This window comes from Cannabis sativa, chromosome X (assembly GCF_029168945.1).
Source record: "Cannabis sativa cultivar Pink pepper isolate KNU-18-1 chromosome X, ASM2916894v1, whole genome shotgun sequence".
Lineage (NCBI taxonomy): Eukaryota > Viridiplantae > Streptophyta > Magnoliopsida > Rosales > Cannabaceae > Cannabis > Cannabis sativa.
In genome coordinates this window covers 84,851,055-84,873,152 of record NC_083610.1, presented here as the reverse complement: position 1 = coordinate 84,873,152, position 22,098 = coordinate 84,851,055, and the positions used below count along the sequence as shown (strand labels likewise).

Genomic DNA, 22,098 nt, shown 5'->3' with positions numbered 1-22,098 from the left:
GGCTTATAAATTATTCTAAACCCCCCAATTAACCCGAATTAAACCGATTTATATATTTTTTGATAAAAGTGTATATAATATATTACATAAATTACATTTATTAGTTAAACTATTTTGTATTTAAAGTTTAGACATTTTAGTGCTTAACTTAAAACTTAGATTTTATAGTTAATAATTTTTATTGTATTTGGATATTGAAGTTAAGTTTAAAATCTATACCATATTATTACTTTTTTTTATTATTTTATGTTAACTCAATTATATTTATCTTATATTAAAGTTCTTAAAATTAATTTAAACTATAGTATTTTTTAACTTGAAATATAAATAATGTATTTTTATTTTTTAAATCTAATTATTTGAATACTAGAAACTAACAATAATAATTATAAAAAAAACAAAAAACAAAAATGAAGAACGGTTTGGACGGGTTCACCCGACTAAACTGACGAAATCATTGGACAGGTTGAACTTTTTCTAATTTTTAATTGGGCGGGTTACAATTAAATATTTACAACCCGATATTTATATTGGATTATTAAAATATGCTATAGCCCGACCAAACCGTGACGTAGTGTTTTGCACCAACCCATGAATCCGCTAACAGCTGAACTGATCGCTATTAGAGAAGGTCTGAAGGTTGGTATTCAATGGGGATTTCAGCAGTTTGTGCTTGAAACTAATTGTCAATAAGTGATACATTTGATCAATGAAAAAGAAGAATGTTGTAGAGAGGTGGACGCACTGGTTCATGAGATAAAAAGACTTAAAAAATAGAGAAAAAGGTTTTTATGGATCTCAGCTCAAATTCAGCTGAGTGAGAATATTGCATTTATATAGGCAAATCCCAATAGGGTAGAGAATACAATAACAGAGCAAAAGATGCTCAAGAGTACAGCTGGCAGAGATCATAACAGAAAAAGGGAATATTCCCATACAATGATTACATTCTAATGGTACAATTATTTTAGAAAATCCTTATTCTGAAATTGCAGCAGGATGTTGACAACTGTCCTTGTATGGATCACACTAAAACGAATTCACCTCTGCATTGAAAACTTTCATTTCTTCACATCCCCTCTCAAACGTAGGGGTGAGTCAGTCATCCCAAGTTTGTCAATTAAGAAATGGACTCTTGAATTTGATAGTCCTTTTGTCAGATAGTCAGCAACTTGGTCTGATGAAGGCACATACCTGATGTCCAATTTCTTGTTTAGAACCTTGTCACGGAAGAAGTGTATGTCCACTTCGATGTGTTTGGTTCGTGCATGAAAAATAGGGTTCAAAGCAAGGGCACTTGCTCCCATATTGTCACACCAAGTTACTGCAATTGGTGTTTGAAATTTAATCTCCTTCAGCAGTGATTCGATCTATGATATCTTAGCTGCAACATGAGCTAGAGCTCAATATTCTGACTCTGTGCTAGACCTTGCTACAACTGCTTATCTCTTAGAGGATCAGGAGACTAAAGTGTTGCCAAAGAACACACAATATCCTGCAACAGACCTTCTATCGTCAAGGCAACAAGCCCAATCCGCATTAGAATAACCGGTGATACTCAATGGTTCATCACAACTGATGTGAAGGCCTTTGTGAATTGTTCCTTTGAGATATCTCAGAACTCTCTTTGCTCCACTCTAATGAACGGTAGTAGGAGCTTTCAAAAACTGACTGAGTTTATTTACAGCATATGAGATGTCTGGCCTTGTGTGACATAAGTATTGGAGTCCTCCTATTATGCTTTTATATTCAGTAGGATTAGTGAGAAGGTCTCCATCTGTGAACGACATAGGTTTTCCTGCAGTGGCAGGTGTGGGACACGACTTTAGGTTGGTGAGTTTGGTTCTTTTCAGCAAGTCTTCTATGTACTTGGACTGAGTCAAGTAAAGGCCAGTTTCATCTCTATACACTTCTATTCCCAAGAAATAGTGTAGTGGCCCGAGATCCTTCAAGTAAAGGCCATTTGAATTCTATAAGTACATCATTATTGTGTGTAAGTTTAGAAACACTCAACAGATTTTTAGATATCTCAGGGACAAGAAGCATTTCTTTTAATAGCAGAGATTGACAAGAAGCATTTCTTTTAATAGTAGAGATTTCCCTGTGTTAGTCATTAACAAACCTTTACTAAGATGTGAAATAGATAGTTGTGTACCATTACCAATGGTGACCTTCTCCTTACCACCATAATCTTGTTTGTGAGTCATGGAAGATGTATCGGATGTGATGTGATTGCTGGGACCACTGTCAGCAAACGATGCTTCACTCTCCGAGACTTCTGGTGTAGCAACAAAAGCATAATGGTTGCTATTTTTGGTTTGAGTGCCATTGTTAGGATTAAATCCCATGTAATGTTCATTGAAACGGTTATAGCACACAGCTGCAGAGTGGCCATACTTGCCACAAACTTGGTAAGTAGGTTTGGAACCATTAGATCTGCCCCCAAATCTGCCTCTGCGTCAAGTTCATTTCCACCTCCTCTGCTGGTGTGTCTTCCTCCTTGACCACCATATTATTGAGAGTACTGGTTTGAGCCTCTTCCTTGTCCACTAGTGTGGGGTTTTTGAGCAAAGTTGGCTTGAGGATCTGACAGATTAAGGGAGATTTTATTGTTGGAAGACATGGCCTGAAGTCTTTCTATTTTGCTATCAAAGCTGAGAAGAAGCTCCTGGAGTTCTAACCATTAGGTTTTGGGTCTGGCTTTAATTTGAAGGATGATGGAGAGATAGTTGACATCAAGACCAGAAAGCACATTAGTAATAAGTTGAGATTCAGGGTACGGTTCACCTGCTAGGGCCAGTAGATTTGCCCAGTTTTTCTTCTGTCGAAGGTACTCAGTCATAGGTGTAGTTCCTTTCCTTGTCACCTGAATTAGAGTCCTTGTCTCATCCATTTTTAATTTTGAGTGAGCACCATAGAGTTGTTCAAGGGCTTGCCATAGAGCTGTAGCAGTGGCAACTCCCAAAACCTCTGTGGCTATAGTGTCAGTCATCGAGCTGTAAAGCTAGCCCATTAGTAACTGATCATTTATGATCCAGTTTTCGTATGCAGGGTTGACGAATTGAGATACTTCACCATCTATGCTTTCCATGATGGTACCTGCATCAACAAACTCAGGTGGACATTTGTTAGTTCCATTGAGGTATCCATCCAACGATGGCCTCTGACTATGGTGGAAACCATGGTTTTCCATAAGCTGTAGTTGTGTCTATCAAGCTTCAAGGAGAAGGGTTGATTTAGGGTGCTAAAATGGTGAGGAATTGGTTTGTGGAGCTGAGAACTGGTAGAGCTTGCACCAAGAATGGTGGATGCTGCAGCAGCAGCAGTAGGTTGGGCTGGAGTATTGTTTCCAGGATTTTAGGAGTCGGTCGACATGGCTATTTAGCTCTGATACCAACTTAAAAAATAGAGAAAAAGATTTTTATAGATCTCAGCTCAAATTCGGCTGAGTGAGAATATTGCATTTATATTGGCAGAGCCCAATAGGGTATAGAATACAATAACAGAGCAAAGATGCTCAAGAGTACAGCTGGCAGAGATCATAACAGAAAAAGGAAATATTCCCATACAATGATTAAATAATGATTACATTCTAACGGTACAATCATTTTGGAAAATCCCTATTCTGAAATTGCAGCAGGATGTTGACAATTGTCCTTGCAGGGACCACACTAAAACAAATTCACCTCTGTATTGAAAACTTTCATTTCTTCACAAAAAGTCTATTGCACCACGTTCAAGTTTGTGGTGTGTTTTTTATTTTTAAGAAAGCCAATCAAGTGCCGTACATGTTAGCCAATCAAATTTGTTATCCAAAGCTAGTGCTATGTGGATTTAGATTTTACCCCGTGTGTTTGTCAAGCTCTTCGGTTTGACGAGCCTTTTTCTTTGTAATATTTCGAATTGATGAATTCCATTTCAAAAAAAAAAAAAAAAACACACACACAATTTTGCCTTTCAAAAACAAAAAATATAAACAAGAATTATATTTTTACTTTTGTAGTTTAAATAATTTAAAAACATGTTTGTATATATTTGTGTTAGTATCATATGTGGTTTGTAAAAAAAAAAAAAAAACATAAAAAACTTAAAATAATTTTTATCCTTTTTTTAGTTTGGATATTGAATCGACTCTTTATAGTCATTAAGAGAGCATGAAACAAGTCTTTTTTAATCTCACCTGCGGTTACTTTCTAATACTAAATTGTTAAAAGGATATGTCTGGAAGTTTGGTGGGGAAAAAAAAAATGTAGAAAAAAAAAATCTTATGTTTTTATACGAAAAAATTGTACAAAAAAAAAAGATAAAAAACTTCTCCGTCCTAAACATGAAAATTGATTTTTTTTTCTTACATTTTCTTTAATTTTTTCTTCTTTTGCTAAAATCTAACTTCCAAACGTAAGAAAAATAACTATTGCGTTGGGACGCGACAACATTACAAAGAAAAACATTCATGATTATGAAATGTGTTATTTCTTCTATCATTACACCAAACGAGCATATGATTAAAACATGATGAAAATAAATCAATTAACATAAATAAACAAAAGAACAATTAATATTTAATGTATACACAGCTACGCTAATAGTTGAACAGTATGTTAATTGCATACTGAGCGTTCTTATGTTAACTAATTCTAACTTGCAAGTTTATGCAAGTTGTCGTACATGAAAATGTGTATCTATATAAATAATTTTGCATGTCGAGAAGAATGTAAAAGATGCAGGGGAGAAACACTTTGTATTCGTATAAACGTATATATGTCGCTACTATTTTACTATGTTACTATGTTACATTCTCTATGTTTTCCTGCATTTAATCACATCATTTGTATTCTCATTATTTTTTATGGTGCGAGGAACATGTTTGTTCTCAACAAACTTCTTGTCGTTGCGAGTTTATATATCTACTTACTTAGTATAATCTAAGATAACTTAAAGACACGCACCTCATCCTTATTCATGTATTGGTCCACATATATTTTATATCTTTGAGATTATGCTCACTTATAATAAAAAACAATCATCTAATAACACTATATATATATTTTTTAGAAATTAAGAAGTTTCAAATATTTTGGCATATGGTTTAAAATTGTGTATTTTAAGTTGAATTATAAAATTTGAGCTAAATATAATATTAATTTATTTTTTAAGCTAAATTTAATACAAAATTTAGATCAAAAAAACATAAACTAAGTTATAAAATATATATATATAAACTAGTCTAAAATTTATGTGTTGCATTCATGTCTGTCGTATATATTTATATATTTAAAAAAAAAAGCATATATGTCAATTAAACCTTAAAAAAATAATAGAAATTGAGATAATATATAGGGGCATTATATTCACACCCTTAAAATTTATGTTTACACCCCATTTCTATTAAAATTATAGAATTACATATTTATCCTTTTGTAATTAAGATAAAGTTGTGGATTGGAAATGAAGGGGGTGTAATTATAAAATAAAATGTATTAAAAAAAAAGAGAAAATGTTAAAGCGCACTAGTGGTGTCTAGCACCCTCCTATGTGTCAGTATCGCTATTGGTCCAACTAAGTATCGCGTCCCACATAATTTAATATAATAGCTTTTAGAGAGTATCGCTAGCCAATCATAATGTGTCATGTCGAGAAGATGCTAAACACTACTAGTGCTTAATAACAATATTCTAAAAAAAATGGGGTGAATTTAGTTTGGGGTGTGGTGATCAATTTTTTGGGTGCAAATATATTTTCCCTAATATTTAATAGGTTTAGTAGTGATAGTGGTAGACACGCACTTACACACCACGTCCTCACCCCGTCTCACCCGGCCTAATGCACGGCATTTGGGGCGGGTCTCACTCAAATGGGCTTTCCCTCTCACGTTGGCCCAAAATAATTTAGTATTTTATTATATTACATCTAATTAATGATTTATGTCACATCTTATTTCTATCAACTTCATATATTAGTTACTAAATAAAGTTTATTAAATAATTAAAATTGAAATATATATTTAAATTAAAAGATCGACATATGTATTCGTTAAATATTTTTTTACTTGATCATGTCTCATACAATCCGCTGTATAATTACCATATATATTTTCAAATAATTAAGTTAAATTGAGTACCCCAATTATTATTCTTTCTACGTATTTGTAACTTGTTTGTACTATTCTCTAATTATAATTTTAAAATAAAGGCTAATTAGCAATTTTTCCCCCGAATTTTGACATGTACTAAATTATGTCCCCTGAACTTTTTTAGCCGTTAAAAATTCCCTCTGAACTATTAAGATTGTTAAATTTAAGGACTTTTGTTTAATTTTAGTAAAAAAATTCTAACATGGATGAAAGTTTAGGGACATGATTTAGTACATATCAAAGTTTAAGGGACATGATTTGGTAGATATCAAAGTCTGGGGAGCATGGTTTAGTACATAAACAATCACTGAAACAGTAAAATTAAATAAAATTAGACAAAAATCTTTAAATTTAACAATCTCAATAGTTCAAGGGGAATTTTTAACGGCAAAAAAAGTTCAGGGGGCATGATTTGATATATGTCAAAATTCGGGAAGAAAAATTACTAATTAGCCTAAAATAAATTATACAAATGTTTTAAATTTATTTTGAAGTGTTGATTTAATTAGGCAAACTAAGAGTAATTGTGTTAATTTACTATGATAGTAGTTGGACTTTGGGATTCATTTAAATAAAGTAACGAGTATTTTTATAACTTATATTATCAAAAAAAAAAAAGAATAATCAAATAACATACATTAATACTAATAATTGTGTATCTAGTATTATTATATAAAAAATTAATATAATTTTTTTTATTAATTAACTACAATAAATCATGTTCCTATCTTAATAGATATATAATTATGAACTAAATAAAAACTTTAATTATTTAGCTAATAATATTGTTTATTTTAAATAAATAAAAGAAAAAACCCCGCGATCAACGGTGTAGAATGAGGGTGATGAAATTGCGTACAGCCCATCCACTCCTTTTTCACTCGTTTGCTTTAAAATTTTCATTTAAACACAGCTTACCCATGTGACAACCGACATGGCCAGCTGCATGCACGCAATCAAACCCCCTTTTTCGATACCCTACACTTGTTCCCATTACATTTTATGTACAACCGCTAACGTGTTCACAACTTATGGGCTCTTTTCACCGTCATGGAATGTAATTTTACCAAAACAGCCCCTGTGAAGAAGAGTACAACTAGACCCTATCACATAGTACCATAACCCTCACGCGCTTTCAATTACTTTAATCCACTTCTCAACGCTTTCCCTCCCCATTTTAACTCACTGTCTTCTCCTTCTTCTTCTTCAAACTCTCTCTCTCTTTGTCTGTGAAGAAAAAAAAAACAAACTCTACAATGGCGAAAGCAGTTTTGTTAATGGCTCTTTGCTTCCTTCCGGCGTTGGCTTTGGCCCGTATCATGACTGATCCTTATGAAGTTCAAGGGAAGGTTTTCTGTGACACTTGTCTTCTCGGTTTCGAGACCCCTGCCACTACTTACATCGCTGGTAACCATTGCTTTCAAGAATCTTTTTTTTTTTTTTGTATTTTCTTCTTGTGGGTTTTTGAGTTTTGTGGCTGCTATTTTCTTACATTTTCTGTGAATGGTTGTTAAATCTTTGGAATGTGGTGCATCTGCGTTTATTTTTAGATCTAAGTCTTTTTGTGCTGTATTTTGATGGAAATGCAAGTGATCTGAATGATCTGAATGATTTGGACTGTGTTTGAGTAAAAAAAGGTTTGGACTTTATAGGAATCTGAATAGTGCTATGACTAGGGTTGAAAACATTGATTTACAAAACCTTTGAAAATGATAGGTACAATTTCAAATTGGAATTGGGAAACCACTAAATGGGTGGCAAAACTGAGGAGCTGATTGAATCTTGTAAATCTTTGCTTTCATTTTCAGTATGAAATGAATTCTGTGTCAAAATTCTCAATTAGAAATTATCTCAAACCTCTGAGCAATCCCAAAAAAAACAATTTGGAAAGAAAAAATAGAATTTATTGACAGAAAGACAATGATTTGTGTCTAAATTTGAGTTGGTTGCTTGCTATATTAAATTATCTTACACATTCAAGTAGAATATGCACTTAACCGGTTTGTTCTGAAAATAGGTGCCAAGGTTAAAATAGAATGTAAAGACAGGACCTCGAACAAGCCTGTGTACAGTAAGGAGGCCACAACAGACAAAAGTGGATGTTACAAGATGGTCATTCCTGAGGACCATGGTGATCAAATCTGTGATGCAATGGTAGTCAGCAGTCCTCTGCCCGAGTGTGCCATTCCATCCAAAGGCCGGGACTCTGCTCGTGTCATCCTCACCGATAACAATGGCATTGCTTCTAAGCAACGATTCGTCAATGCAATGGCATTCACTAGGACTCAGAAACTGGCTGTCTGCGAAAACGTTCTCAAGCAGTATGAGTTGACTGATGATCAATACTAGAGATTGGTTTGAGTGAAGTTATTATGATGATGATATACCTTGGCTTGGCTTATCGTTTTATATGTATCTTTTTACTTACTTTTTCTTCTTCTTCTTATGGATTTGTTTGTCTGAAATTGAAAGACCTTTAATCTTATTTGTTAATTGAATCTACTAAGAGATTATTTCAGTCTCCAGTTGTCCCTATCTTATTATTTAATAAATTTATTGTATTCAATTAATCTTTGCTATGAGTCTTGGATTCCAAGTTTCATAATAAGAAACTATTGACGTTTCTTTTATATAATAATGCTGGAGTTTATCATGGTCGGCATTTTTTGGTTTTGAATGATTTTTAGTTAAGGATATAATCTCTCGATTTAGCCTTCTTAGTTCTTAAGGTCTATATATGGAGTTGGTGTTTTCTTAGGAGATACAGTACAAGGGCTGGCAACTTTTTTTCTTTTAAGCTATGAAATACTTAGTTGGAAAAAAAAAAACTTGATACTTTTTTTTTTTGAGGAAAACTTCATAGAACTTAGAAAATCTTTAGGGTAAATCTAAAGAATACCTCGGGTGTTTCAATAAACTCCCGTTTTGGCACTCATGAAAATTTTCTAGTTCAGTTTTTTTTCACGATCGTATATATTATAGTTATTTAGGACTGTCTGTAAATTTTTTGAAAATTTTTAAATAATTTACAATGTCGAAAATAAGATTTACATATGTTGTTGCAAGGGTAACTATTTTTTTCTTATTAGCATGGTAAGGACTGAACATTTTGAGCGGGTTCGATCCGAACCCGAGTAACCCGCCCGAACTCGAACCGGTGAACCTGCAATTTTTTTTTAAAAAAAAATGTTCGAACGAGTCGGGTTCAATACGGTATCCGTCGAGCAGGTTTGCGAGTTGAGTTTTTGAGAGTACTGGGTTTCAGGTTGAACTCGAACTTGCCCGCGAACCCGCATATATAATATATTATATATATTTTTTTTATTTTTTATTACATTATATATATTAATTAAAAATAAAAAATCCTAAAATTGTTATATTATATATATGTTTAATTTAATAAATAAAAAAAATAATTATCTGAATAAAAAATTATTTTTTTAAAGAGTTGACCGAGTTGATCGGGTCAACCCGCCAACCCGGCCAACCGAAACCCGCTAACTCGTGCCCTATCCGGGTCCGGGTTCAGTTTCATTTTTTTGAACCCAAAACCTGTGAACCCGAAACCCGCAAACGCGAAATTCGGTAAACCTGTCCGATGTTCAGCCCTTGTAACTGTTTAAATCTTATTGTTGGCGCATTGTAAACTATTTAATTTTTTAAAAAAATTTACATATGATCTTAAATAACTACAAAAATTTTCAAATCTTTATCCCCTAATAAAAGGTTAAGGAATGTTTTCTAACCGGCCAAGTTGTACATCCATTCCAAAAGCATGCAAAGAATAGCTACATTCATCCAACGACTAATATGGATAACAATATGTCCATCAACAAACACCCTCTTTCAAAATATAGTATTAAAATTATAATTAAATTAAGTGCTAACAATCATATGTGCTATTGTGCTAAACACAGTTTGGTTAAGAAAGAAACAAAATAAAAGTTTAATAATAATTTTCTGGTTGTGTTATCTTAATCATGTCATAGAGGACCCTGGTGACTAATAGCAATACTTTATTATAAATTTATAATTATACTGATCTTTTTAATAATTATGTGGACACATGAATTAGGAGTCTTAAATAACTGTGGTGAGACTAATATTGTGTTACATTACATGCATACTAAGAAAATCATGTTGCGCGTTTAAATTTTCAACAAATTAATAACCATATTGTGTTCGTGTGTTTACTTTAATCATTAAGTATCTGCACAAACAAGATATGATACGATTAAGTAAAGTGTTGAGACTAGGGCTTTTAATTTTCTTTATCAATATAATGTTATGTTAAAACTATGTATCATGACACATTAATCATGTCAATAGGGTTTGTACTACATGACACATTTATTAATTGTGTTAGCATGTTGTATGACTTGCGCGTGTGTTTCTGTTTTGAGTTTTTGATACATTTGCGTTTGGAAATTCATATTATAATTATTAATTGGAATTGAGTGTGATTTTTGGAGTAATTTTTAGATTCAATGTGTTTGTTTAACCAAGTAATTACGCATTAATTTTATCATCAATTACACTCTTCAATTATCATAACCCTTATAAGAACTTGGCATAATTATGAAATATTACTATTTTTAATAATTAATTAATAGACAATATTTTTTTTATGTAATTACTAATTCTTTCGTCAAACATGAAAATAAATATTTATATATAATTACTACTTGAAATCTAAACACATCTTGTATTTTTAATAAAGTGTGGTTATTGTATTGTATAATTACTACCTTAATAATTACAGTCTAGTAAATGCTACGCGACTTCCAAAAAAAATTGCATAGTTGCGTCGCATGTTTTTCTACAAAACGTCACTACATGGGACTCGATTCATAATTGTCATTTTGAATGTCCATGTGTCCGTCAAAATTGACGTGTCTTATGCATCTTTTGTATTCCTTTTAATAGGAATTTGTTCGAAGACACTTTCAATTACATCATCTATATATAAATTGATTATTATTGATTCCTTCTTCTAAGCTTGGTGTTAACAATGCGATAATTAAATTTAGGAGGTGAACTTTATTTTCTTAAAAAAAATTATTATTTTTTTTTTGTTGATTAGTTGTGTTTTTTTTAGTTTATCTTAGTATTATGATAGGCCTTAATGATTGAAGAAATGTCATCTCTTGTTGCTTATTGAATTTGACTTGATAGTACTGTGTGCTTAATTTAATTATTTTTTGTGCTTAACTTTAGCTCTTTTTGAGAAAAAGTTGAATATCATTTGTAAACATGACTAGTTGAATTTTGTTATACATGTTTGATTGGTTAGATGATTAATAAATTGGATTGGACAGAACTTGTATTACTAAGCTTTTGAGGTAAAATCTTTGATGATGTGTGCTTCGAAAAAATGATTTTAGACAATTTTTTTTAACGTTTGTACCTCTTAAGTCATCCTTTTTGTAGTTTTTATTCTAGTTTACCCTTTTAACTTTGACTTGTTATTTTATTCCTTATTTTTACACATATTTTGAGATAAAAAAAATGAATCAATTATTATCTATCTTTGTTCCTAACTATACCATAAGTAGATCTTAAGTTTGGAGGGATTGTAATGGGAAAAGTTGTTGGGATTTTATGCCCTAAATAAAACCCATTACAATCTAATCTGATTTGTTATCAATAAAAGATTAGAAGTCATTTATGTTAACATGTAGTTTTCATGTTTATGGTTTAATATATGTACAAACTTTGTTAAGTCCGGAACATATAGTCATTTACAATTACAGTGATGTCAACACAGTGGAATGTGATTGTGATTATATGATTCAAAAGACAAAGTCCCTGTTTCATCAGTGCATTGGATTTACACTCATGTGATAATCATCGATGAAGTGTACTTACACTTTGCATAAGTGTTATGTTCTTTCCAGAACATTGGCAAAGTATATTAGCTTCGAACGTATGGAGTATACATTGGACTAGACCGATATTGATCTTGGTTAAGATATTATAGTACTTACCGTTGTATCTTTCCAAGTCAATATCACTAGTTGATCTTAGATCAAAAGATCTTAATCCTGATATGCTTAGGTTCAATCTCAGGAGTGCTATTCATGTTCTTTGATTTGTTAGTTAAGCCTACTTTTGGGTCAGGGTGATACGTACATTTTGGGAATATGATAGTATGATTGAGTGAGAGCGCTAAACATAAATATAAAATCTTTGATGATGTGTGCTTCGAAAAAATGATTTAGACAATTTTTTTTAACGTTTGTACCTCTCAAGTCATCCTTTTTGTAGTTTTTATTCTAGTTTACCCTTTTAGCTTTGACTTGTTATTTTATTCATTGTTTTTACACATATTTTGAGCTAAAAAAATTGAATCAATTATTATCTATCTTTGTCCCTAACTATACCATAAGTAGATCTTAGGTTTGGAGGGATTGTAATGGGAAAAATTTATGCATGTTATATGGGAAATAAGAATAATATTGAGAGAATTTCAAAACAAAAAAAGTTATTTGCAGCAACTTGAAAAGAAAAAAAAAACAAAAACAAAACCAAATTTTTTGACAATATAGTGTCATATTGAAAGAAAATAAAGAGAGCTGTTGCAAGGTTATCAAAGAAAAGGTTCTCTCGTGTATTTAAAAAACAAGAGGATATTGGGATCATTTGTGAAAATTATAGGGTGATTTGAATGGAGAAGCTTATGGTACAGGTGAGCATAAATGAAAATTAAAAATTGAGAATTAAATTATGTTAAATCATATAGAGTAGATGCAATCGAAATTAATCATCCTAAGCTTTAATCATTGTTAATTTTACCTTAATTATTTGTTTTCTTTGTTGTCTATTTAGCATAAATAAAATATATTTTCTTATTTTTATTGTCACCAAATAGAATTAGGAATTTAATTTTTTGGACCTTCTATTTTGTTAAATGATAAAATAGACCTTGTATTTTCTAAAATTGTACAAATAGGACCCTGAACTGATTTTTTGTCAAAATAAAACTTAATAATAATTCAATTTAGAGATGTTATGACAAAACTGGTTACATTTTCTGTATTAGTTCGTGTTGGAAATTATCTTAAAATTGTTTATATTAAAAAATAAAATTGTTGAAAATTGAGTTCATGATCCTATTTTTACTATTTTGAAAAACGTATGGTCTATTTTATCATTTAGCAAAAACAAAGAGTCCAATCAATAATTTTTACAAAACACAAATTCTAAAATAATATTTCCTATAAAAATAACCCACCAACAAGAAAATCGTGCGAAGACATTACGCAAAAAAAATTAGTGAGCATCAAACAATTTTTTGGGAGAGAAAATGAACGAGAGAGAGAGTGATGAGATTAGCCTAAAAAAACTATTTAATAAATAATGTTAAAATAATATATAATTTTTTGATAGCTAATATTAAAATAATTTATAATTATTTACCAACCTCATCATTCATACTAATTAATAAACACACTACCTTTTTGTTTAACCATTTGATGCATCATCATGGGCTCCAAAAACTTCCTCACGGGTAAGAATTAGTTGGTGTGGGATGTTATTTTGAGTTGGTTCAATATTTGTAGCTTAATTAATAAAAATAAATAATATATTATTATGTCCAATAAAGGAGAAGACCAAGACCATTCAAACATGGCAGCCAGAAAAAGATTGAAACTTAACGTTTCTCAAAAGAGGAGAGGAACAAAGGAGGAATATTCATTTTGGACATCCATTAATTTTATTATTAAAATTTAAAAAAGAGAGTAGTCATTCATGGGTTGGTGAGACTTAGGGGTATGTATGTATTAGAATTTATAATTGAGAATTTGGAAAGAAAGAAGTAATAAGTAATGATAGTATGTTATATGAATGATATGTGAGTTGGTTTAGTCTAAAGTCTAAACATAATTTGTTTGCTTAACATTATCACGTGTTGCAACAACGAAGGTGGGTGTGTTTAGGTTAGGTGGTGGAAATTCATGTCTTTGAAGGGTTGCTTCCTTCTTTCTTTCATTTATTTATATTTTTTTGGGGGGGTTGGTTTGAGTACATTTTGACCTTTTTAACTTCTTAAAGGACAACTTTGTTTGTTTATTTATTTATAATATAATCCCACATTTAAATTAAGTTAAATATGTTTGTATTTCTTCTAGTAAATGAGGAATTCCATATGTTATAGTGTTTTTCATTTTTAATTTTTTTAAAAACAATTTAATCTTTCAAATTCACTCAAATTTGACCATAATGGTTATCTATATTCTCTTATTTTAAATTGATTGTCAAATCAGATAGTGTTACTAAATGATCCATGATATTAAAAATTTTCCTAAACTGTAATCTAATGTCACAAACAAGACCTTTTGAGATAGCAGCCTTCAAGCTTTGCCTGATGTGGCACTTTAATGTGACAATATGCTAAATGTACAATAATTAGCCAATTTTTCTCCAAATTTTGACCATCGAAAAAACTTTAAAAAAATCATATTAATATTATATATGATAATTTTAATTAATTATATATTAAAAAATCTAAAATTATAATCAACAAAAAAACCACCCTATATATTTTACTCTTTGTTATGTTATAATAATTAAAACAATCTTAAAAATTAGAGGATGTTTGATTGTATTTTCAGTTACAATTTTCAGAATTATATTTTTAAAAATAGAAAACCGTTTTTTGTCATTTTAAAAATTTAATAGTGTTTGACTCAAATTTTTTAAAACTATTTTTAATTTTTTTTTTTAAAAAAAATCAATATTCTATAACATACCACAATATGAACCCATTCCACCTTAGATCAAACCCCATACCCAAACTTAGACTATGACCTTGAACTCGGCCCCAGCCTTAAATCTCGGACTCGAACCCTGACCCAAATTCCAGACTCCAACCCTAGACTCGAACAAAACCAAAATAGTAGTCTTACAAACTAAACTAGCCATATTGGTAGTAAAAAAAACTAATCACATTGGTCTTATAAAATAACTAGTCACATTGATTTTACAAAATAAAAAAACCAAGCAAATCACAAAATTAGACATATTCCCTTACAAACTATTAGAAAAAGAAAAATTGAAGGTGGAAGTCCTCAAACCATTCTATTATTTGTTTTTTCATTCTATTTTTTGTTGCCAAGTGGAGAAAATAAAAGAAAAAATACGAAACTTGTCATTGCTATTTGCTGTGTTGTTAACAACAGAGCACATTTTAAAGACAAAATAAATATATTTGCGAAAATAAATAAATAAAACCAACAACTCCAACGATTTTTTCTATATATATATGTAAGTCTATACACTTTCCATCTTCATCTCCGTCAACCTCTCTCGTAATAAACTCTCTCATTTCAACCCCAACCCCATTTCACTCTACTTCTCTGCCCCTCGGTTTCATCGCCATAAGCCTATACATACATACATACATACATACATATACATTACACCTGTTAAAGCCTAACCTCTCTTGTATAACCCTTTTATTTATAAACCTCATTTTACTTGCTACCTGGGGCATTTTCGGTTTCTGGGTTGCTCTATCTCTTCATTTTTTTTTTCAAGGTAATTTTTCCTTTTTGCCTGAATATGATTTCTGTGTTTGATCATTCATTAAATTAATAAAAATAAGTGATTTCATTTTATTGATTCAATATGGTTTTGATCACCCCCTTCAAACTAAAATGCAAGACCCCTTTAGCCTTTAGGGGTTTCTGATTATGGAGAAGTTCTTTCTCTGCAGATCTGCAAATTATGTGTTGCACAATCTTAAAACTTTTCCTTTCTTTATTATTTTTTTCCTCTTTTTTTTTTTTGTTAATTGACCTGACACATTCGTCGCGTTGTATTTTTCTGAGAGCTAATGAACCTATGATCTAGATGAAAATAAGCAGTATTCCTAATTAGCTGTTTGGTTTTTTTTATTGTTTTTAACTCCATGTAATCTAATATGGGTATTGATCTAAGGTGCATTAGAAGCCTTAAAATTGAAGATATTGGCAAAACAAATTCATTTTCTTTTCCCTTTTTTGTTTTATTGTAGCTCTTTCTAATTATTATTATTATTATAAATAAAATAATTTAGACAATGATATAGTAGACCCAGTAACCTAATTATTTCATACTTTAAATCTCATATCCATTTTATGATACGGTTAATGGTAATCAATAATTTTGTTATGTGTTTTTTTTTTCTTTTCTGACATGATAATTGTTATGTTAAATTGAAGCATAACACAATAACTTTGGTGCAAAGGAAAGAAAGTAGTGGAAACTTATTGTGCTTAACTTCATTTGTGCAGTTCTCAGAATGGCTACCACAGCATTTCATCAAACCATTGGGACCTTCCAATCTCATGGACACATTAATAAGCCTGGGATTCGTAAAGAGATTGGTGATGTTGCTATGAGATTACCACTAAAGAGTTTCAAGCTCGAACTTGGACTGTCGAAAAGAGCATGTTTCTCAAGAAACCTTGGGGTCATTAAATCCTCTGCTTCTCAATCTTCTGTGGCTGATCAAGTTTTGTCTCCCTCAAACAAAAACACCAGTGAACCTCGGAAGAAATCTAGTGAGTTTGCTTAGGCTGCATAAGTTTTTGTACACATTTTCTATAACTGAATGCTGTCTAAATTGGCTCATTTTGTTTATGTATAGTATATGCATAATACATGTTTGTGTGTTAAAATACCATAAAGTAATATTTATTGTCTGAATGCAAAATTACAGAGGAGGCAGCTTTGATTCTGATTCGACATGGCGAGTCCTTGTGGAACGAAAAGAACTTGTTCACGGGTTGTGTCGATGTACCACTGACCAAAAAGGGTGTGGAAGAGGCCATTGAAGCTGGCAAAAGAATCAGTAACATACCTATTGACATGATCTATACATCTGCACTAATTCGAGCTCAGATGACTGCTATGCTTGCTATGACCCAACATCGTCGTAAAAAGGTAATTTCATAGCTACATATGTAGTTGAACACAGTGTCTATGACTCCACCGTTAATTGAGGAAGCTTTTTATTCTTTGTCATTAGTCCAAGACTAACCTCAAACCTGTTATTATTTACTTTGCTACAGGTGCCTATTGTTATACATAATGAGAGTGAGCAAGCAAGAAAGTGGAGTGAAATTTTTAGTGAAGATACCAAAAAGCAGTCAATTCCAGTCGTGCAAGCTTGGCAATTGAATGAAAGAATGTACTAAGCTAACCTTTATCAGAAACCTTTATCTTTCTGATTATTGGTTTTATTATATACAATGCCCCCATTATTTGAAAAATTCTGCATACTTATAATGATTCTTCTTCTTCTTAGGTATGGGGACTTACAGGGGCTTAATAAACAGGAAACGGCTGATAGATATGGGAAGGAACAAGTTCATGAGTGGCGTAGGAGTTACGACATACCACCTCCAAATGGCGAGAGCTTGGAAATGTGTGCTGAAAGAGCAGTTGCTTATTTCAAAGAAGAAGTATGCATGAACTTAATTGCCTATGATCTGTTTCTCCTATCTATTTGTGTTAAATCCATTTTCTGAAATTTATAGATTTCTGATTGCTTTGCTGATATACCTTAATGCAGATTGAACCGCAACTTCTAACTGGAAAAAATGTGATGATTGCTGCTCATGGGAACTCATTGAGGTCCATCATTATGTACCTTGACAAACTAACTTCCCAAGAGGTGATAATCCAGAGTTCTTAACACTCTTGATCGTCTTAGCAACAAGGATTACCGTGATAATTAACATATTTTTCTGTATATCCCTTGGCAGGTTATTAGTTTAGAACTATCAACCGGAATACCAATGCTTTACATTTTCAAAGAGGGAAGATTCATCAGAAGGGGAAGTCCAGTTGCACCTTCTGAGGCCGGTGTCTATGCCTATACCAGGGTATGCAACTTGTTTCACATTTTCTCTGCACTTTCTTCTATTTTTTCGCTAGTGTCTACCTGGTGTCAGGTGTATTTTTTTCGTATTGTCTCATTCTCTTGTGTCTCTGCAAGACGGGGCGATTTGTTCCTCAACTGATGGTTATGCTACTTGAATTTTGTTGCAGACTTTGGCCCTTTACAGACAGAAATTAGATGAAATGTTCACATAATGTGTTGTTTCAGCATAAGGGGTGTGTCATCATCAATTACTGGTTCTTGTGCTTCTCACCAAAGAAATAGTACAAGTCATATTAGTTCTTCGGCTTTAGATCCAATATTGGTGTTAATACCCTCTCTTGTGTAAGAAAGTTGCTGTAGTAACAAAAAGTGTTCATTCACAGTTCACAGTGAGAAGATCAGCAAAATCTGGTTACTTCTACGCGTGCTGTTTTGAGCACACCATGCAACCAGTTTTGTTGGTTATTTTAGGTACTTGTATTGTAGTAGACGTGTGAAATATTTTTATGCTTAAACATTTGTAAAGCTCATATGTTAATGTTATGTTCCAGACTAGACCCTGTAATTGTACGGCCTATCCATTTTTCTCCTTCTTTTTTCTCTCAATGATGAAGCCTCTAGAAGTCAAATAAGTCCTTTTTCCCATATTTATTATTATGATGTTATATGGAGAAATTCTATGGCATGTATGGAATAATATTTTCTTAGTATCAAACGTTCATGAATCATTAATATCAAAATTAATCAGATTGTTATACTCTATTATTTCACTCTTAATGAAAATATTTATAAATTTTCTATTGTGGAAACAAGAGCAAAGCTATAAAAATAAATCAATGATGATAAATTTGGCACGTTTAGATGGATTACCAGATAATAAGTGTCCCATTAAACCTGGATTATACAAGATTGTGCAGTTTGACTTTAAAACTTGCCACATCATCTTAGTTCTGTTTTATGTGTCACCAAGGTGGTCAGATTAACCAATCTGGAATATTATGAGATTGCAATTTGGGATTTTCTTGCTATTCGGTTAACACTTAACACCTCAGGAAACCATAGACTCTAAATGTTGGAATAGAGAACTGATTCGAGTCTCCATCTTCACGAGAACTTTGAGTTTGCATTCTTTCTCCTTAAGCCATGAATAACAAGATGAACAATAGACAACGAAGAAAAACAATGAAGGAGCACACATCAATTGTGGCTCTGATACCATATCAGTTTAGAATCCATTAAAGGAAAAATAAAAAAAAAGAAGAAGAAGAAAAGAGAAATGAATTTAAACCAATGATTAAGAAAATTTTAGCTTTCCTTTGAATTCTTTTCAGTATTATTTTAGTTTGTTTAGCTGACATTTTAACCAAGCCATTGTTTTCTAACCAATTCAATCTGTTCAAAGACAAGATTGGGCTTAAAGGATATAGCCCATCTTGAGGGGGAGTGTTGAGTTGTAATTGGTTAGGTTTTTCAGTTAGAAGTAAGTTAGTTGATTGTGTCTTAGCTGTCATTGTTAGTTGTCATTGGTAACTGTCATTGGTAGTTAAAGTTAGTTGGTACTGTAACTAACTTTAGTAGCTATAAAAGGCTACTCGAGTGTACTGTTTCATTTGATGAATAAGAGATTCATTGGTTCAGATTCATTTCTCTTCTCTTCTTCTCCTTTTCTGTATTTTTCCTTCAATAGATTCTAAACTGATAAACTATAATAAAAATTGACCTATAAAGAAACGTACGTACCTGTTAACCTCTGCCAACTTCTTAGACGCACTACCAGGTCGGCCCGATAATGTCCATGAGTATTCCAACTCATGGAGACATATGAGTCCCCTTGTGGTCCTCATATGCCCGCCCTACTAGTCCCGCTAACTAGTAGTAGCTCACTTAGCACCAAGGTGCCAGGGGGTGGTGGAGAGCAGATACCAGGGTCCCCCCTTAAAGAGCATTCTAAGCTTTTAGCCTTCTACCAAGAACATACATGATTTTGGCTTTGTAGACATATGGCCAAACCATATACCAAATCACATAGTTTCTCTAATCTGATTGCACCATTGTATTTGTAGACCCAAATAAATGTAAAATACCTAGTCCCATCCCAATTTGGATAATATTGAAGATATTTACGAAAATGCCACTGCCATACAAATTAAGCATCACCATGCCACCAGCATGCACCCTAACATGCGCCACCACTTGACCACCACTTTGCCAACTTGTGGACATCATCTAGCTTGTAATGTGCTATCTTGGCACGCATGTTACACTTAGCACTTTCCTACGTGTCAATATCGCTATTGGTCTAACTAAGTATCGGGTCCTATATAATTTAATGTAATAACTTTTAGAGAGTATCACTAACCATTCACAAGGCAACATGTCTAAAAGGTGCTAGGCACCACTAGTGCCCAATAAGGATGTCAAAAAGATCCATTTAGTTGGAGCGGGTCGGACCTCCGATCCGACGGATCACTTCTAATAGAAAATATTTAGATACTTATTGGATCTCGGATCAGATCTGCTCCGCCCCACCTAATTTTTTTCTAGATCGGATCTGATCCGATTCGGTTTCAATATATTAAAAAAACTTAATTCAAGACTCATACCTCGAATCCAGACTCAGATCCCCCGGCACCTGGAACCGGACCCGGACCTGGACCAAACCCTCCTGGGATCCAAACTAAAACCTGTGACCCGAGACCAGACCTAAACTCAGACCCAAACTCGACCTGGGACTCAGACCTAGACTGGGACCCATATTAGGATCGGGACCCAAGACCCGGGACCCAGACTGAGACTCAAGACCCGGACCAAGACCTAAGACCCAGGACCTGAGACCCTGGAACTAGGACCCAGACCCGGGACAAGGATCGGGACCCAGACATGGACCCGGGACTGGACGCACGACCCAAGACCTAGACTTGGGATCCAAACCCGAACCCAGGATCCGAACCTAGACCCGGACTTGGACTCGGACCCAGACACAGATCTGAACTTGTACTTGGGACTTAAGACTCGGGACCCGGAGTCCCGGACCCGAACCCGAACTCGGATGCAGACCCAGACTCGGGATTCAAAACCGAACCCAAACTTGAACCTAGACCTAGACCCGGACCCGAGACCCCGACCAGCACCCAGGACAAGGGCTTAGACCTAGACTCAGGACCTGAACTTGGACTCGAGACCCATACCTAGACCTAAACCTGAGACTCGAACCCAGACCCAAAACTGGGTGCCGAACTTAGGATTCGAGACCAGGTGCTGGACTCGGGACACGAACCCGAGATCCATACCCAGATCCAAACCCAACTCGTAGTCGGTGCAAGAGTCGAGTTTATTGAAAATATATTATAACTTTACATAATCTATTAATACAAGTCAATACAAAACATGGTATTGTATTAAATAATACTAATAAAAAATTAAAATGGATAGAAAATTATAAGGGGAAATTTTACATTTTATGCTTAAAAATGACTAATGGTGTTTAATTATACTATCTTCCTAAAAATTTTGTAACTATGCTAATCTTTTAATGGTAACCCCAAAATGCCCTCTTCTCAAACCCAAAAAATTCAGCCTCCCATTTCTCTCTCTTTCCCTCTCGTTTGATCTCTCTCTCTCTCTCTCTCTCTCTCTCTCTTCTCGCACTCTCTCTCTTTCACTTTGTCTCTCTTTCTCATTTGCTCTCTCTATCACTGCCGACTGCCGTTGACTGCCACCTCCACCATCTCAACGTCCCGACCGACTGCCACCTTCAACATTTTCACCCTCAAAGTCCACCACACTCAACAAAGCAATGGGTAAGTGTTTTTCTTAGTAAATAGTGTTGTTTTTTGTTGTATTGTATGGATCTGAACGTTGTTAGTTGTAATTTGTGGCTTTTGTGTCCTTCAAATGGAGGTAGAGTTTGTTCCGAATAGTCTGTGTTTTTCTGGGTTTCTACGTTTTTTGCGATTTTATGCGACTTTGTGCGATTATTTGTGTGATTTCATGAGAAATCTGAGGTTAGGGTTGACATGATTAATTTTGGCGACATTGTACGATAGTTATGCGATTTAGTGTGCGATTTTGATGTTAGGCGATTTGTGTGCGA

General features: G+C 33.1%; 2 protein-coding genes across 3 annotated transcripts; both read left to right on the top strand.

Moving 5' to 3' along the window:
- The first annotated feature begins 7,252 nt into the window (after positions 1-7,252).
- LOC115702010 (protein DOWNSTREAM OF FLC) lies at positions 7,253-8,651 on the top strand. Its single transcript, XM_030629475.2, has 2 exons — positions 7,253-7,540; positions 8,151-8,651. The coding sequence occupies exons 1-2, from the start codon at positions 7,390-7,392 to the stop codon at positions 8,480-8,482; spliced, it is 483 nt and encodes a 160-aa protein (XP_030485335.1). The 5' UTR covers positions 7,253-7,389; the 3' UTR covers positions 8,483-8,651.
- A 6,627-nt stretch (positions 8,652-15,278) lies between these two features.
- LOC115702002 (2,3-bisphosphoglycerate-dependent phosphoglycerate mutase 1) lies at positions 15,279-18,745 on the top strand. 2 transcript variants are annotated; one of them, XM_030629468.2, is made up of 8 exons: positions 15,279-15,673; positions 16,411-16,680; positions 16,839-17,062; positions 17,191-17,309; positions 17,427-17,583; positions 17,694-17,795; positions 17,887-18,006; positions 18,173-18,745. In XM_030629468.2, exons 2-8 carry the CDS (start codon positions 16,419-16,421, stop codon positions 18,215-18,217), a joined length of 1,029 nt encoding a protein of 342 aa, XP_030485328.1. In that variant the 5' UTR covers positions 15,279-15,673; positions 16,411-16,418; the 3' UTR covers positions 18,218-18,745. The 2 variants fall into 2 exon arrangements, with proteins under 2 accessions (XP_030485328.1, XP_060963218.1); XM_061107235.1 differs by having other exon boundaries at positions 16,339-16,680.
- The last annotated feature ends 3,353 nt before the right edge of the window (positions 18,746-22,098 follow it).

Excerpts from the sequence above, each read along its gene's own strand:
- LOC115702010 (XM_030629475.2), top strand. The coding sequence starts at position 7,390 with ATGGCGAAAGCAGTTTTGTTAATGGCTCTTTGCTTCCTTCCGGCGTTG. Across the intron at positions 7,541-8,150 it reads TGCCACTACTTACATCGCTG|GTGCCAAGGTTAAAATAGAA; the intron begins GTAACCATTGCT and ends TTCTGAAAATAG.
- LOC115702002 (XM_030629468.2), top strand. The coding sequence starts at position 16,419 with ATGGCTACCACAGCATTTCATCAAACCATTGGGACCTTCCAATCTCAT. Across the intron at positions 16,681-16,838 it reads TGAACCTCGGAAGAAATCTA|AGGAGGCAGCTTTGATTCTG; the intron begins GTGAGTTTGCTT and ends GCAAAATTACAG. Across the intron at positions 17,796-17,886 it reads ACAAACTAACTTCCCAAGAG|GTTATTAGTTTAGAACTATC; the intron begins GTGATAATCCAG and ends ATCCCTTGGCAG.